General features: G+C 49.3%; 6 protein-coding genes across 6 annotated transcripts; 1 reads left to right on the top strand and 5 right to left on the bottom strand.

The window, feature by feature from the left end:
* Positions 1–52: 52 nt before the first annotated feature.
* Positions 53–3,251, bottom strand: BO85DRAFT_73213 (6-phosphofructo-2-kinase PFK26). Its single transcript, XM_025665623.1, has 2 exons — positions 2,620–3,251; positions 53–2,236 (listed from the first exon to the last, which is right to left on the bottom strand). Exons 1-2 carry the CDS (start codon positions 2,898–2,900, stop codon positions 367–369), a joined length of 2,151 nt encoding a protein of 716 aa, XP_025513435.1. The 5' UTR covers positions 2,901–3,251; the 3' UTR covers positions 53–366.
* A 1,080-nt stretch (positions 3,252–4,331) lies between these two features.
* Positions 4,332–5,510, bottom strand: BO85DRAFT_451298 (uncharacterized protein). The gene has a single exon (XM_025660557.1). It carries the CDS (start codon positions 5,098–5,100, stop codon positions 4,651–4,653), a length of 450 nt encoding a protein of 149 aa, XP_025513434.1. The 5' UTR covers positions 5,101–5,510; the 3' UTR covers positions 4,332–4,650.
* A 1,464-nt stretch (positions 5,511–6,974) lies between these two features.
* Positions 6,975–7,472, bottom strand: BO85DRAFT_461151 (uncharacterized protein; the record flags this gene model as incomplete). The annotated part of the gene is made up of 2 exons (XM_025661768.1): positions 6,975–7,373; positions 7,464–7,472. The coding sequence occupies 2 exons, from the start codon at positions 7,470–7,472 to the stop codon at positions 6,975–6,977; spliced, it is 408 nt and encodes a 135-aa protein (XP_025513433.1).
* A 376-nt stretch (positions 7,473–7,848) lies between these two features.
* BO85DRAFT_451296 (FMN-dependent alpha-hydroxy acid dehydrogenase) lies at positions 7,849–10,260 on the top strand. The gene is made up of 5 exons (XM_025660556.1): positions 7,849–8,351; positions 8,439–8,497; positions 8,563–9,799; positions 9,853–9,926; positions 9,990–10,260. Exons 1-5 carry the CDS (start codon positions 8,324–8,326, stop codon positions 10,074–10,076), a joined length of 1,485 nt encoding a protein of 494 aa, XP_025513432.1. The 5' UTR covers positions 7,849–8,323; the 3' UTR covers positions 10,077–10,260.
* Positions 10,261–10,679: 419 nt separating this feature from the next.
* Positions 10,680–11,836, bottom strand: BO85DRAFT_470346 (uncharacterized protein; the record flags this gene model as incomplete). The annotated part of the gene is made up of 2 exons (XM_025662392.1): positions 10,680–11,257; positions 11,365–11,836. 2 exons carry the CDS (start codon positions 11,834–11,836, stop codon positions 10,680–10,682), a joined length of 1,050 nt encoding a protein of 349 aa, XP_025513431.1.
* Positions 11,837–11,964: 128 nt separating this feature from the next.
* BO85DRAFT_401518 (uncharacterized protein) lies at positions 11,965–13,471 on the bottom strand. Its single transcript, XM_025657163.1, has 3 exons — positions 13,188–13,471; positions 12,611–13,125; positions 11,965–12,554 (listed from the first exon to the last, which is right to left on the bottom strand). Exons 1-3 carry the CDS (start codon positions 13,404–13,406, stop codon positions 12,158–12,160), a joined length of 1,131 nt encoding a protein of 376 aa, XP_025513430.1. The 5' UTR covers positions 13,407–13,471; the 3' UTR covers positions 11,965–12,157.
* Positions 13,472–13,800: the final 329 nt, after the last annotated feature.

Raw genomic sequence — 13,800 nt, 5'->3', positions numbered from 1 at the left:
ACAAATGCGAGCAAAAGTAATATCCCCGGATGAATTCAGAAAGAGGAGACAAAGGCATCCCTTCCGGCGCCGGAGTAAGCAAATGCGCGCTAAAGCCAAGACCCAGTGAATACGCAACTGGACGTCTTCCCGGGATAATACACGTATGCGAAAGGGAATAGGGGGAAGCAACAGCTGGCAACCAGTCCAGCGTAAGGCTCCATAACACCGAGTAATAGCAGAAGAGAAAAAGCAAAGTTGGAGAAAGAAACGTCGTCAAGAGTCATTGCTCGTAGAAGGCATCTGTAAAGGTGAGCAGAGATGTCACTGATGTCGCTAGACCACAGCCATGGTGTCATGGCACGGTGCCAGTAGAACTAGCGGAGTCTAGTACTGGGAAGTCTGCTGCAACTTAAAGTCGGGAATGTAGTCAAACCAGTCCGTATCGGTATTGTAACGGTACGCCTTGAATTCAACACCGTACGGCTTAGGCTCCAACATGTAAAGCATCCCCAGAGGCACATCCAAAGAAGCAACCTCATCGCGCTTCAGGCCACGGAAGTACGCCAGCAGGACGCGGGCGACCGACCGGTGAGTGACCAGCAGCACATGGTCGGTCGTCCGCTCCACCTCAATGATTACGGCGCGAAGCCGGTTGATCACATCCAGATACCCTTCGCCTCCAGGGCCCGGGTAGCGGTAGTAGAGCTTGTCCTTCCGACGCGCTGCGTACTCCTGAGGGAACTTTTCGCGGATTTCATCGTAAGTCATCCCTTCCATCTGGCCAGCATAGAGCTCATCAAGCATCTTCATTTGCTTGACATCATACTCATCTTCATTGAAGTAGTCGACGGTTTGCACGGAACGTTGCATCATCGACGACCAAACACAGAAGTTGCGAGGCCGGTCGCGGGGGATGTACGATGGGTTGGGAGGAGTGCTATCGCCAGCACGAGGGGGCAAACGCTGCAGCATTTCCTTCTGTCTCTGAACCAACTCCCACTGCTGCTTCTGATGGTCGATGAAACGGTTCAGCGCCTTTGCATAGCGATGGCCATTCTCACTCAATTCGGAGTCACCACCAATGCGGCCCAGCTGGTTGTCCTTGCTTTCACCGTGTCTGGTAATCCAGATTTGACGCGGGGAGAGGTTAAAGTTGAGCAAATAATAGACGACCTGCGACGAAAGGAAGCCATGCGTCTGATGCGAGACGATCTTGCGTCCAACATCAATCATCTGGATGTACGCCATGCTGTGCTTCTCTTCGTACTCGCCGAGAGGAACATAGGACTTCTCATAGAGCGCCACGCGTCGTTTGAAGTCTTCGAGGGCCTTGACAGGGTCCTGATCCTTGTAATCGGGGCCCGACAGCTTCAGACGCATGTTGGCTTCCAGCAATTCCGCGTCCACGCAGCTGCTTTCAAGGAACAGGATGTTGAGCTCGGGACCAGCGCGGTTGCGGATATGATCGACGATGGCTTTGCGGCGCTCCATGGTGCTGTTGGTGGCGTCCAGAATGCCGACACTGCCGCCCTCATCGAGGATGTAATCCAGAAGTTCATCCAATGTGTCCAAAGCCACCTGCTCTCGCAGCTTCACGGCCAGCTGATTCTTAGGGTCGAAGAAATTGGCTGACTGGTCGATGGGCTCGGGAGATGCCTCGCGTATGGCATCCTGTTCGGCCGGGGACGCATTCATCGGTGGGACGATAGTGCTCTCGGAAGGATCCTCTTCCTTTCCGTTGACCAGAATCTTGGTAGGGACCGCAGGAGGCGGGAGGCTGCCATCGAATGGCGGGACGTTGCCTTCAACTTCAGGGGGCGAGGTCACAGCGACCTCGGAGGCATTCGCAGCTGCTTCGGCCCTAAGGTCACTCTTCTTCGACGGCTGATTCATGGTGCCAACGCTGACACTGAGCCGACGCACGGAATCAACGAGCTCGCTATGAATGGTACTGGCTCTGTGACTCGGACGCCGTCCATCGGTAGCTGGAGACTTTCCGGCGGCCACACGACGACGTTCTCCTACGTTGAAGATCTCGGTATCGTGCTGCAGCCAGTTAAGGTAACGGGCCAGCTTCTTGGTGACATAACTCTTGCCCCGAGCAGGGAGGCCGACCATGACAATAACCAATTTTGAGCCCACATCACGTTGAGCAATACGTCCATCGGGAGAGACCTTCGACTTGGTGAGACCTGGAATATCGAGGGTAGTGGCACGAATTCGACCCGGGGTCGACGGAGTAGTATTGGCAGTACTAAAGTGGATAGCTGGTTAGCTTGCAACGCCACAAACTCTGTTCCTGACAGTGTCCAGAAACAGCTGCGACAAACAAGGAGACGACTCCCGGGAAGATAGACACATGGCCCAATCCCAGAACCAAGATAAGAGGATGAACTCGGAGAAAAGGAAGTATGAAGCAAACGCGCGGGGAAGACCGGGTCATCAGCCGGGCCAATATAACCCGAATTGACAGCCGTCGATCATTCCGGGGGAATACATAATAAACTAAAATCTTAAAAAAAGGAAAACAGGCTTTCACGATCTAGAATTCGAGAGCAAAACGCCCCGAAACAGATCTAGACAGCAGACGAAAAAGAAACGGACCAACAGGAGCAAGGAAAAGGCGGGAGAACATACAAAGGTGGAGACGAGGGTGCGGTAGAAATCGGAGTGTCTGTTAGGGCAAACCCGACACCATCCTTGGGCACCTGCGATCCCCTGTGGGAATCGGAATGCAGTTCGTTGCCTAGCGCTCGTCCGACCAGTGATTTGGGGGGAGGCATAAGATTAGCGTCCTTCCCAGTTCCCGAGTGAGAAACGGATCCATTTGGTTTTCCTGGAGCACCGGCACGTTGGTGATCGGGGGCCGACGCGCACGTCATGATGGCGGATCGTGCAATATCGGTGTGTTGAGACATCCCCGCGAGTGGCGCAGGGATGCAGCCGAGATGCAAAGATGAATCGATAAATGAACAACAAAATAAAGAGAGAGAGAGAGAGAGCCAATGAGAGGATGACAACAGTGAGAATCACCTCCGATCTAATGCTGGCAGCGACCTCAAAACCGGGTCAACCACAGACTTTTACTCACGGAGGCGATGATGATGATCGAGGGGTAGTAACTGTTAGTTATTTGGAGAAGGATGGAGAAAAAAGAGTGAGGGGGAAGATGTTGTGTTGGTCGTCGCGCTTTGAGGCGGGCGGGATGAGTCAAATCCGCGCTCCCAACCAAAACGTCACTTCAAATTCACTTGTTCAGCACACAACTCGTCACTCTGCTCGCTCTTTCCGTGAATGCAAGCAAGTCCACTTCTTTCTGAAGAGAGAGAGAGAGACCCTACGGTCGCGCTCGTGAATTTTTATACCACCACGCGGTCGCAACTGCACCACCGCGTCTTCTTGAGTTAGATAGACGCTGGCAGAATCCCGCAGAACGGGGGCTAAAGTTCACAGCACGCAACGCTCTTCCAGGGCGGCGGAACCATGCAATGCAAAGCTCCTTATTCCGGCTCTTCCGAAGGCAAAACTGCAGGGCGCAGTTGAAACTAAAAGGTGAAGTTATAGGCCAGGGTTTTGTGCACGAGGTGGGAAAGGCTAATTCGGTTGGATGATTCTTATCATCAGGGTTGACGGAGGGTCTTGGAGGTCAAAGAGATTCCAACTGCGACCGGGCATATAAGAGGGTCACGTCCGTTGCTGATGAAGTCACTCCCGCCCACTCGTTCATGACAAACGGTGGAGCTTTTCCGCGGATTGATCAACATCCATGGCCACCCCATGATGTCAAATTATATCCACTCTATCTTGCTACTTCTTACAATATGTGGACTTATGTACCAAAGTACATATTTAGAAAGTAACACTACTTGGTACACCCGGTTTTAACTATGGATCAAGTCTACTGCAGCTGTAGAATGTCCAACCAGGTCCGCTAGTCATTCTGCACTGTCGATCTTAAGGCTAAAAGCAAATAAAACAACCATTAAAGTGAATCCTTTAAATTCCACACTAAGTTTGCAGATAAGTAGACTAGTACCGATAGTCACCGAGAAAATCTAGAATGCTTGGCCCAGGTAAGGGTGTCAGATGTCTTACTTAGTGCAAGCCAGCAAGGCGAGTCAACAATCCTTCCAAGTTTCATCTACATTGTCCTGCACTGTACAGATCCGATCACCTCCGTTGCAGCTTACCCTGTCTTGCTAGTTTCGGCCTCGTATTTTCTCCGTATGCATCCAGTTGTCATGTTCAATCAAATTCAGAACTTACAACCTAATCATTTCAGTCCGGATGCGAGCAAAAGTAGTGGACAGAGATAATTACCGACTCAGCATATTAATTCCCAGAATGTAGTTCTATCGTGGTCCAACTCCAAGCCGGATGTCTGCAGGACATGCAGTTCCCTGTCCCGATTCAGCTAAACGAAGCGACAGCCATCAGCATCCGCTAGGCATCCAAACAAAGAGCTGTTGCTCTTCCCTTTCTACACTGGAACCGGATGTTTTCACAATAAGTTGAGTTACAGTAGTGCTACGTTTCAAGAACCCTTCGCTTCAAGTCTGGCTAGTACTAAGCACCCTTTGTTCTGAATAAATAGGGTCATAACATGACGAATATTCTCTTCTATTGCTGGCCGAAAAGTAGTATATACATTGGCTATACCTTCAACCATTAATCTTGTATATATATTTGATACCACATTGACTTGTGAGCTGCTATATTTAAAATTCCATATGTCATATCCAAACTTCCATATTTCAGTGATGATTTGCCAACCGAGTGTCTGAAGCAAACCTCTCTATTGCTCAGAATATCTCTTATCTTATGCAATGGAACCCATGGAACTTTAATTCCCCCAACTGCAAGAAGAGAGCCGGCCATATTCCGTACCAATGAGTCCGGTACTCGACTGTAGGCCTCATGCAAGACACAAGTTTTGAAGTCGCCAAACTTAATATCAAGTCCTTCTGACAGAAACATGCCCCCCACAGCCTGTCCCATATTCTGATTGAATCTTCCCTGCACTCCTGTCTCATCACTTATTGGACGTCTCCCCAGACACTCTTCTTCGATGAATATATATCTCGCAAGAGAATAACAATCGTTCTCCTGTGACTTCATGGCGTTTCTGCCATTTGGCACAAAACATAATGCCCATGATAGCGTGAATTATTCTCGCTATGTTAGACGTCAGTATTAGGGTACCAACAAACCAACTGGTATCTTATGGCTGATTGCGGTTGACTCCTCGTTGGACATCTAAATTAGATTTTGTATATCGGCCACTTTCTGCCCAGTCCGATGATCAAGTGCATCAACCTGTGACCACACGTCGGTCTCCTTCAACCTCCAAGGAAATATATACTCATATAATGGGGTACTGAGTTGGTTGCATACCATTGCCATAGTAGTTACTCTATAAGCAACCAAAATTGGCTTTGCAAATCGCTAGACTAGCGTCTTTCAGGACGCTTTAACTTGAACCAATAAGGACAAAAGTAATTGGGCCAAACTCTCGCAATGTATCTAATAACCACGGGACATTTGGGTCCCTCACTGTGGGAAGAGACATCGTCTCCATTCCAGGACATACCTGTAGCATAGGTAGTGTAGTCGAAAATCTCAGTCTTTGAATACCAGGCCATCTAATGCAGAGGCCCTTGATATCGAAAGGACATCCCCTGGTAATGATGGACTCAGGTAGTTGTACTACACGGACTCTTTCCTCGCTGCAGAGTACCTGACGGCCTGCGGTCCGTATCGGCTCTCTAGCATCTGAGGATTAGTGTGATGGAGCGCTGTTATAACTCGCTCGATTTAATAAGAGGATATTGCCACTGGTAACTGGATAATTCCACAATAATATAGTCCAGAATTTCTTCTGTTCACCAACAGATACTGTGGCATGTCCGCGATCATTTGCCATTAAGGGTGTTGTGCAGCCCGTAATCGTGTGCCATATGCATTGTGCTAACACGCCAGTGCAGTGCCATGGCTCTGACACTGCTTTATGGCTTCAACTGCTGCATCTAGGAGATTCTGCACAATCTCGTGCTTTCTTAGTGTCACGGAAAGCCAATAGAAGTATATAAGTCATGTCGATGAGCAAGACATCTACAACAGTCAAGGTTATCCTTTTCCAGAGATAGTAGGCCTTTGTGACTATTAGCTTTTTAATGCATATGATACTTTGGCTATTTATATTATCAAGTTCATTGACTCGGCTATTAAAATGCCATGTATCTAAGATGTATCTAAGATGATGGGAGTTGTATGAAGAGGAGAGTTGGATACGGAGGATACTGCAGTTTATATATTGGAGGGCTACGTAGGAGCTGGTGAAGTTGGGAAGGGGTCGTGAATAGAAGTATAAATATGAGCCTGAGTAATTGAATACGAAGAGACTAATTAACCATACAAGAAGGTAATGTATAGGAAGGATTCCCTTTGGGACATGTTGTAACTTGGAAGGAGAACTGCAGATCAATCCGACGATTCGACACGCCGTCCCGAGCACGCTTCGGACCGTCACGTATCGTCAGTAGCGCCACCATAGTTTGGAGTGGACTAGACTGGTAATCATTTCCCGTAGCGAGATAGAGGACTGTGTAACGAGTTAAGCGCATTGCAGGCAATAGTTCGATCATAGACAACATGATGATCCTAGACAATGAGGCTGCCAGTTCGGGTGGCTGAAAGCGGTAATGCTCCATCTCGTCATGAACCGCAGGTCCCACATACCCGGGCAGGAAATGTCTTACTCGTGTTGCAAGTTTATCCCTGTCGGGCCACCCCTCAACTTTGCGCTGGAACGTCGATATGGCTTGATGTTGGCGGAAGTCGGCTCGGCACACCCGCGTGCCACGTCTCTCGACTGCACTTGGAGCAGGAAACGAGAAGCCTGGGATGAGCCCGTCGCATTATGCATGTACTTGGCAGGTACACAGTGAGGTTGTAGACATACTGCCTAAAGCGTCTTGGCGAGGCGTGACCGCCTATTTGTCCAGCCTCACGGTCAGCGCGATAAGGGTCGCGTAGGCGGCAATGCTAAGGGCCGTTAACACCACCACGGCATTTCCACTAGTTCTGAACTTGTGACGAATGCCATCCTCCCCTATCTCGGAAAAGAATTGCCGGTTGCCTTGTTGACGACGGAAGAGTCCGATGATAAGCACGCCCGTGCCGTAGATGGCGAAAAGCGCTCCAGTGCTATAGAACTCGCTGGTGAAGATCTTCAATACCACCAGGGCGAAAGAGAATTGGGATAAAGCTGTACGGATGTAGGCGCCTTCGAAAGTCCGCTGCGCTGCTCGTACTTCGACAATCTCATCCGAGGTTAGCGCGACTGTGCGGGCACGGTGCATCCGCAGCCGGTAACGGTCCGCGGCGCGACGCTGGAGCCAGTCAGTACAGACACCATTATAGATGCAAATCTCATTGTAGGAAGAATAAGCCGTGTGGTAATCGCCAGTCAGCCAACGCACCTCAAACATCACGACGTGTCATGTAATATATGAGTGGTACGACTCGAGTTCTCCGATCGACGGGATACTGGAGTGAAGGGGCGACTGTTTGGCTCCTCGTTTGGTGATGAGAAGCGAACTGAGGGCACTTTTGATGTGGCTGAAGTTAGGCTCCAAAAAGTATGCCGCGTCGAAAGTCGACAAGTCGACATGAAAAATTCAAGATGGACGTTGGGCAAGCCGAAGGATGATGAGGGGATTAAGCTAAGCAGCCTGGTCTTTCACGTGGTCTAGCTGCACTGGAAGAGGAATAGCACGCGACCATGGCACCTGATGGCTCAACTTGGCGTTAAGCTGCATCGTCTGCTGTAGCCTGTAGCCTATAGCCTTTTCGCTACGTGGAGGACTTGCTTTCCTGAATCAATTGTAGAGCTGCAAAAGGGTTACTCATATGAAATACATGAAGCTCAAGAGCATACTAAGATAAGGACTTTTCCGAAAGAAAACTGGAGACAGGCTTGAGCCATGACATCAAGGGTCCCCGGATTGTCCACCAATGGCCGATCGTCCTTCTCTAAGCAGTCCCCGTCGGCGACCGACATTTCCCAAAACAGGCGGCATTTCAATCGCCGCCCCCAACTTTGTCTCCTCGTCGGAGTTCAGGCCGAGCCGTAAATGGGGGTGGGTTTAACCGGGTTAGTTGAATGCGAGGAGGCATTTCGAGGCCACCGCTCCGAACACTTCATCTCCTACCGTCTTTTCCTCTCTTGATTATCCTTGATTTCTCCTCATCTCTTCTTCCCTCTTCCCTCTTGCGGGTCACATTCGACAATTGTAACAAAACCAATTGCTACGACCCAAACATCTCTCTGAATAGCAAGATGACCAAGGTATTCGACGCGGCGGAAGGTTAGTATACCCCGGAATTCCCCATGCAGCGCACAATTGTCATCTCAAGATAGAGTTACAGTTTTGAAACTAACTGAAGACCCTCAGTCGCAAAACACAACACCCCAGAGAGCTGCTGGGTAATACTCTACGGAAAAGTTTACGATGTATGTTCACCCAATCATACATTCTTCTGTGGCTTAACCGAAACTAAACACTCCAACTTAATCAGGTCACCGACTTTCTCTCAGAGCACCCTGGTGGTGCCAAAATAATTCTCAAGCTTGCAGGAAAAGATGCCACAGAGGAATACGACCCTATTCACCCTCCGGGCATCCTGGAGGAGAACCTGAAGCCCGAAGCATTCCTGGGAACGGTTAATGCTGACACGCTGCCGAAAGTACAAGCGGAGCCAGCCTCAGACGCGGGGGAGAAGGAAGGCCCGCCTCCGATGGAGAGTCTACTCAACATGGACGATTTCGAGCAAGTGGCCACCAGAAATGTCAGCAAGAAGGCATGGGCCTATTACTACTCAGCTTCTGACGACAAAATCACAAAACATTTCAATACTGAAGTTTACCGATCCATCTTGCTGCGACCACGGGTATTCATCGACTGCACGCGATGTGACCTGGATACTACAGCTCTGGGCAACAAAATCGGCATGCCCATCTACGTCTCCCCCGCAGCCATGGCTCGATTGGGCCACCCAGCAGGTGAAGCTGGCATTGCGGAGGCCTGTCGCAGCTTCGGGGCCATGCAGATCATTTCCAACAACGCTTCAATGACCCCAGAGCAGATCGTTAAGGACGCCGCACCAGACCAAGTATTTGGATGGCAATTGTATGTCCAAACAGATCGGAAGAAGAGCGAGGCCATGCTGGCACGCATAAACAAGCTCAAGGCGATCAAGTTCATTGTTCTCACTCTGGACGCGCCTGTGCCTGGAAAGAGAGAGGACGATGAGCGCGGCAACACCGTGGGCGCATCAGCACCAGTTCCGAGCGCCACAAAGGCCGCAGACAAGTCTTCGAAAGATATCAACAACGGAGGGGGAGGTGTCGGACGCCAGCTTTTCGCGGGCACGGATCCAACCCTCACATGGAAGGAGACTCTGCCGTGGTTGGCTAAGCAAACAGATCTCCCTATTGTCCTCAAGGGTCTTCAGACTCACGAGGATGCTTACATTGCATCCCTTCACACTCCTCAGGTCAAAGGCATTATCCTTTCCAACCATGGTGGACGTGCTCTCGACACCGCCCCTCCAGCTGTGCACACTTTACTCGAAATCCGGAAATATTGCCCGGAGGTCTTTGATAAGTTGGAAGTATGGGTTGACGGCGGCATCCGCCGTGGCACAGACGTTGTCAAGGCACTCTGTCTCGGCGCCAGGGGCGTCGGTATTGGACGCCCTGCTCTGTGGGGCTTAGGAGCCGGTGGTGTTGAGGGTGTCAAGCGCACTCTGCAGAGTACGTATATGGATCCGTAATTCAAATAGGGCGTCTGCTGACTGGGATATTAGTTCTGTCCGACGAGACCAAGACATGCATGCGGTTACTTGGTGTTGAGCGTGTGGAGGATCTAGGACCCCAACATGTAAGTGTCGGCTGCATTCCACTTCTTTTGTCGTCTTTCCAGCACTAACCGACTATGCGACAGATCAACACCCGCCTTGCAGAACAGCAAATCTACGATGGACCGTCAGGGCTGGAAGGTATCCGAAGCACATACCGTGCCAAACTATGAACCGAGCGACGTCTGGAATGCGAGTATACATCCTAGCATCTCTGTTCTTTGTAGACTGCACAGAAATAGACATGGCGGTAGCCATTACTACTTGCAAGCCTGACTTGACTGTCCGTAGAATGCATATAGCGTCTACTGCAAAGAGACTCGTAACACTCATAACTTGGTCTATGAGGGAAATTTGAAGCTATCGAATGACTATCAACAAGTATAGCAAGCTTTTGATGTTTCATAAGTTTTTGATGATAAGGCAGTGGTAGTGTCCAGTATTGATACATGAAGGAATATCCAGTGGCCCAAATCAGGAAATGTAGTCCGTAAACAGTCAGTATTAAAGTGACCAATGAAACAATCCTATCAGTAACCAGAAACAGAGAGGTGTTGAATCCTTCTTGACCATATCAACACAACCAATTCTTAGACAAGATATAACAAATATGAGGCCAAGAAAGGAGGGAGTTTATGATCTTATAGTGCCGAAACATAGGTTCTCTTGTCAACAGCAGAGACTCTAAGACCAGAGGATTAGCATTCTTTCTGTAGAACAGTTGAAGCAAATAGGAAGAACCCTTACTAGCAAGATCAACAGTTGAAGAAGAGCCATCACACATATGACTTGAGCGCCTCAACCACCTTATTCTTGTATTCACCCACTCCCCATCTTAGGATGGCGTAAATATTTCTCAGAATCTTATAACAGACTTTTTCACCATTTGCATGCCATGACTTGACATGTGCGGAACAGTATTCGATCTTGTCCGTGCTGTCTCCCGGAACCATTTTCCGGTAATGAACCCAGAGTTGGAATGTTGCTCCCTCCGAAACAAGTGAGAATACCGGAAGATTGGTAACATCAAAGCCCTTCTTGGACTTCGCGCTTTTCGTTCCACTCCTATTGTCAGAGAGCATCTGAAGCATCCAGAGTGCCCCAGCAGCACCAACTGCAGCTCGATTCTGGGCCTGATGCAGGTTATCTCCGTTGAAGTCGGCCCGGACTTCCACGATGAAGAATGGAAAGCGCAGATACTGCGGCTTCGCGTATGGATCACTGATCACTCCATCTTTTTCTTTCAACTTGTTCCAGAAATCTTTCGCGGCTGTATCATCCGGGTCTTTGTATAGGATTTCTCGTAGGTGAGACTCGCTCAGCCCAACACAAATGTCAGGTCGAGATCGGTGCTCTGAACTTTGCAGGAGCTTTGTCATTATGTCTCTATGCAACTCTTTCTGGGATGTCAGATATGGTGCTAAAGATAATCAAAACTTGGGGAGATAATGTCTTACATACCTTTATCTTCAACAGTCCTGAACGCTACCCTGTTCTCTAGGTTCATGTGAAGAATAGCATTATGTATGAGCCCTACCCACTCATGTTTCATGTTGTTTCTGCGGCTGAGCTCAGCTATCTTCGCCATGAACGCTTCCACTACTTTGCTCTGCTCCACTATTCGGAGCTTCTTGCTACCCAAGACCGTGCTATCTGCATACTCTTTGATATCATCCGGTGGCTTAACGTCGACTATAATGCCGGACGGTTCAAGGTCGTCAAAGCGCTCGAGGCGTTGATGGAGCTTGAAGGAGACGTTACTGGACAATGAGTCTACCGGGCTCACAGGCTGAGCCTGGAGTGAAACGGTCGGTTGAGGAACAGCCTCCTCGGACTGGTCAGGTGCCTCAGGAGCTGTCTCCACGACCTTGCGACGTTTGGATGACGAGTTTTTGGATTTGGACTGATTTCTCTTCTTCTTAGATGAAGCCATGGTTTGTATATGCTCAGTGAGGTGATCAGTGTCTGATGATGAGATGCTGAAAGGAAGCAAAAGCACGATCACTGGGGTTGGGGTGCAGAAAGGCGCGCCGTTTGACCCTACTTCCCAATAAGGTAGGGCGCGCCTATTCTTAGAAAAAGGACTTCTGTCACTGAATCAACCGGAATTGTGCACGATTTCTCGGTCAAGTCTCCTTGATAGCTTGGCTTATGGTTCAAGGGTGGGTCCAGGTAGGTGAATTGTCTCTCACCGTGCCACCCGATATCACGGCTGATTAGATACATAGAGAACATAGTTTAGATCCTGAATGATCTACCGATCTCGAAACAATGACTTCCATACTCCTTCAAACCAGCTCCTGTCCTTTTCCCAGGCCTTGGTGACGATATCTCTACCCAGACGAACAGCATCTTCAACCTGCTGCGAGGTACCCCAGCCAGGAATTAGAGGTGCCCAGGCAATGAAATGGACGCCAACGTGGATCAATACCCGAAAGGCCGTCTCATCATCCAGGTTCTGGTATCCCTTCATGAAGCCTTGGATAATCCACGTCGCCGCATCGATATCCTTGAAATGCTTCAACAGGTAGAGCTCAGCGAACATTTGGCCCAGATCGAGGGCACGAGCACCGCAGTGGCAAAGTTCCCAGTCGATGATGAATAGAGAAAGGTGATTTGGTTGCTCGAGGGCGGTTTTGGGGATGAGGACACTATGTTGCATCAGCTTGCTTGTTCTTCGTTCTATCAAGGCAGGGAAGGCACGGACTTTCCCGACCAAAAATCACCGTGAATTATCCCAAACCCATTTCCGTCCTTTCGACTCAGCTCTCCGGCCGCCATTTCCCGGACCTTGCTGAACACATCCCGGGAATCTCCCAGTATAGTCGGGTATTTATCAATCGTATTGACCAGAGCATCATAGTTGACCATGAATTTCAAGTCTCGCATATACTGGTTCTTGTCCATCTCGGCCGCCACCCCAGACTGGGCCTCATTATCAGCCCAGTGATGGAATAATTGTAGCCAATTCCCTAGTGCACGACCTATGGAGGATGCCCATTCTTGAGTCAGGTTGTTGGAAGCGGCTGTGGAGATTAAGAAGGACTTGAGGTCCAGGGAATCGGGAAGATCTTCTATAACAGCAGTGTTGGTTTCGCGATTGAAGGAGAAGAGACGAGGCGTTTTGACCGTCACTTCCTGAGTTTGCACATCAGAATTGTTGCTTCTGTTTTGTTTGCTAGGCAGCCCATCGAGAGCCTTCAAGATGGATTCCTCAAAAAGCTACATGCCATATGTTAACACGATGTGGGTAGTATGTTTGACTTCACACAAGGGATACGAACACAGCGTTCAGCCGGGAGTTTAAATTCCCGATTAAGAGCAATGAATGCCTCTGTATGCTTCACTATTACGGATTTTGTTCCATCTGGGAGCGGTTGATCGAGCTGAGCCCGATAGACAAAGTTGGCGGTTCCCCCGCTTAGTGGGGTTAGCGAGGACGAGGCATACTGAGTCCCGGCGAGTTCTTGGGATACGATCTTGAGGAGGTCTTTGTCGGACATGTTGCTTTTATTTGCATAAGACTCAAGCTCGAAATTGCCTTCAATTGAGTGTAATTTAAAGTTATTGAGATTTATAGCTAGCTAATAGTTAGTTGGTGAAAGAGGGTTGTTCTGCTGAGTCATGATGTCGGGGTCCCTTTTGGGATACGATGTTGCATCGTCTGAATTCTAGAATCTAAAACTCCCCACCATCTGAGACCACCATCAATCTCCCTAACATCAGGACATTAACCCCTTATTAAGAGAAAAAGGTAATGGAACAAGTCGCTGTTATGCAGTCACGCATTGGCTTGCCCATGATGTGGGACGAGCTATCGCGACTACCTCTGGTTCAAGTGTGTAGGGGATCAACAATAACCACCCAGGTATACTGCATCGAAACGTTATTAATTGG

The sequence above is a fragment of the Aspergillus piperis genome, assembly GCF_003184755.1.
Source record: "Aspergillus piperis CBS 112811 unplaced genomic scaffold BO85scaffold_15, whole genome shotgun sequence".
NCBI lineage: Eukaryota > Fungi > Ascomycota > Eurotiomycetes > Eurotiales > Aspergillaceae > Aspergillus > Aspergillus piperis.
The sequence above is the reverse complement of the archived record's forward strand: the minus strand, read 5'-3'. Positions and strand labels throughout refer to the sequence as shown.

What these genes read in the sequence shown, in the direction of transcription:
- BO85DRAFT_73213 (XM_025665623.1), bottom strand. Translation starts at nt 2,900, where the DNA reads ATGTCTCAACACACCGATATTGCACGATCCGCCATCATGACGTGCGCG. An exon ending in GCACCCTCGTCTCCACCTTT is followed by an intron (nt 2,237 to 2,619) that starts GTATGTTCTCCC and finishes TATCCACTTTAG; the next exon opens with TACTGCCAATACTACTCCGT.
- BO85DRAFT_451298 (XM_025660557.1), bottom strand. Translation starts at nt 5,100, where the DNA reads ATGAAGTCACAGGAGAACGATTGTTATTCTCTTGCGAGATATATATTC.
- BO85DRAFT_451296 (XM_025660556.1), top strand. Translation starts at nt 8,324, where the DNA reads ATGACCAAGGTATTCGACGCGGCGGAAG. An exon ending in TCTACGGAAAAGTTTACGAT is followed by an intron (nt 8,498 to 8,562) that starts GTATGTTCACCC and finishes CAACTTAATCAG; the next exon opens with GTCACCGACTTTCTCTCAGA. An exon ending in AGGATCTAGGACCCCAACAT is followed by an intron (nt 9,927 to 9,989) that starts GTAAGTGTCGGC and finishes ACTATGCGACAG; the next exon opens with ATCAACACCCGCCTTGCAGA.
- BO85DRAFT_401518 (XM_025657163.1), bottom strand. Translation starts at nt 13,406, where the DNA reads ATGTCCGACAAAGACCTCCTCAAGATCGTATCCCAAGAACTCGCCGGG. An exon ending in AACTCCCGGCTGAACGCTGT is followed by an intron (nt 13,126 to 13,187) that starts GTTCGTATCCCT and finishes TATGGCATGTAG; the next exon opens with CTTTTTGAGGAATCCATCTT. An exon ending in GGTGATTTTTGGTCGGGAAA is followed by an intron (nt 12,555 to 12,610) that starts GTCCGTGCCTTC and finishes GATGCAACATAG; the next exon opens with TGTCCTCATCCCCAAAACCG.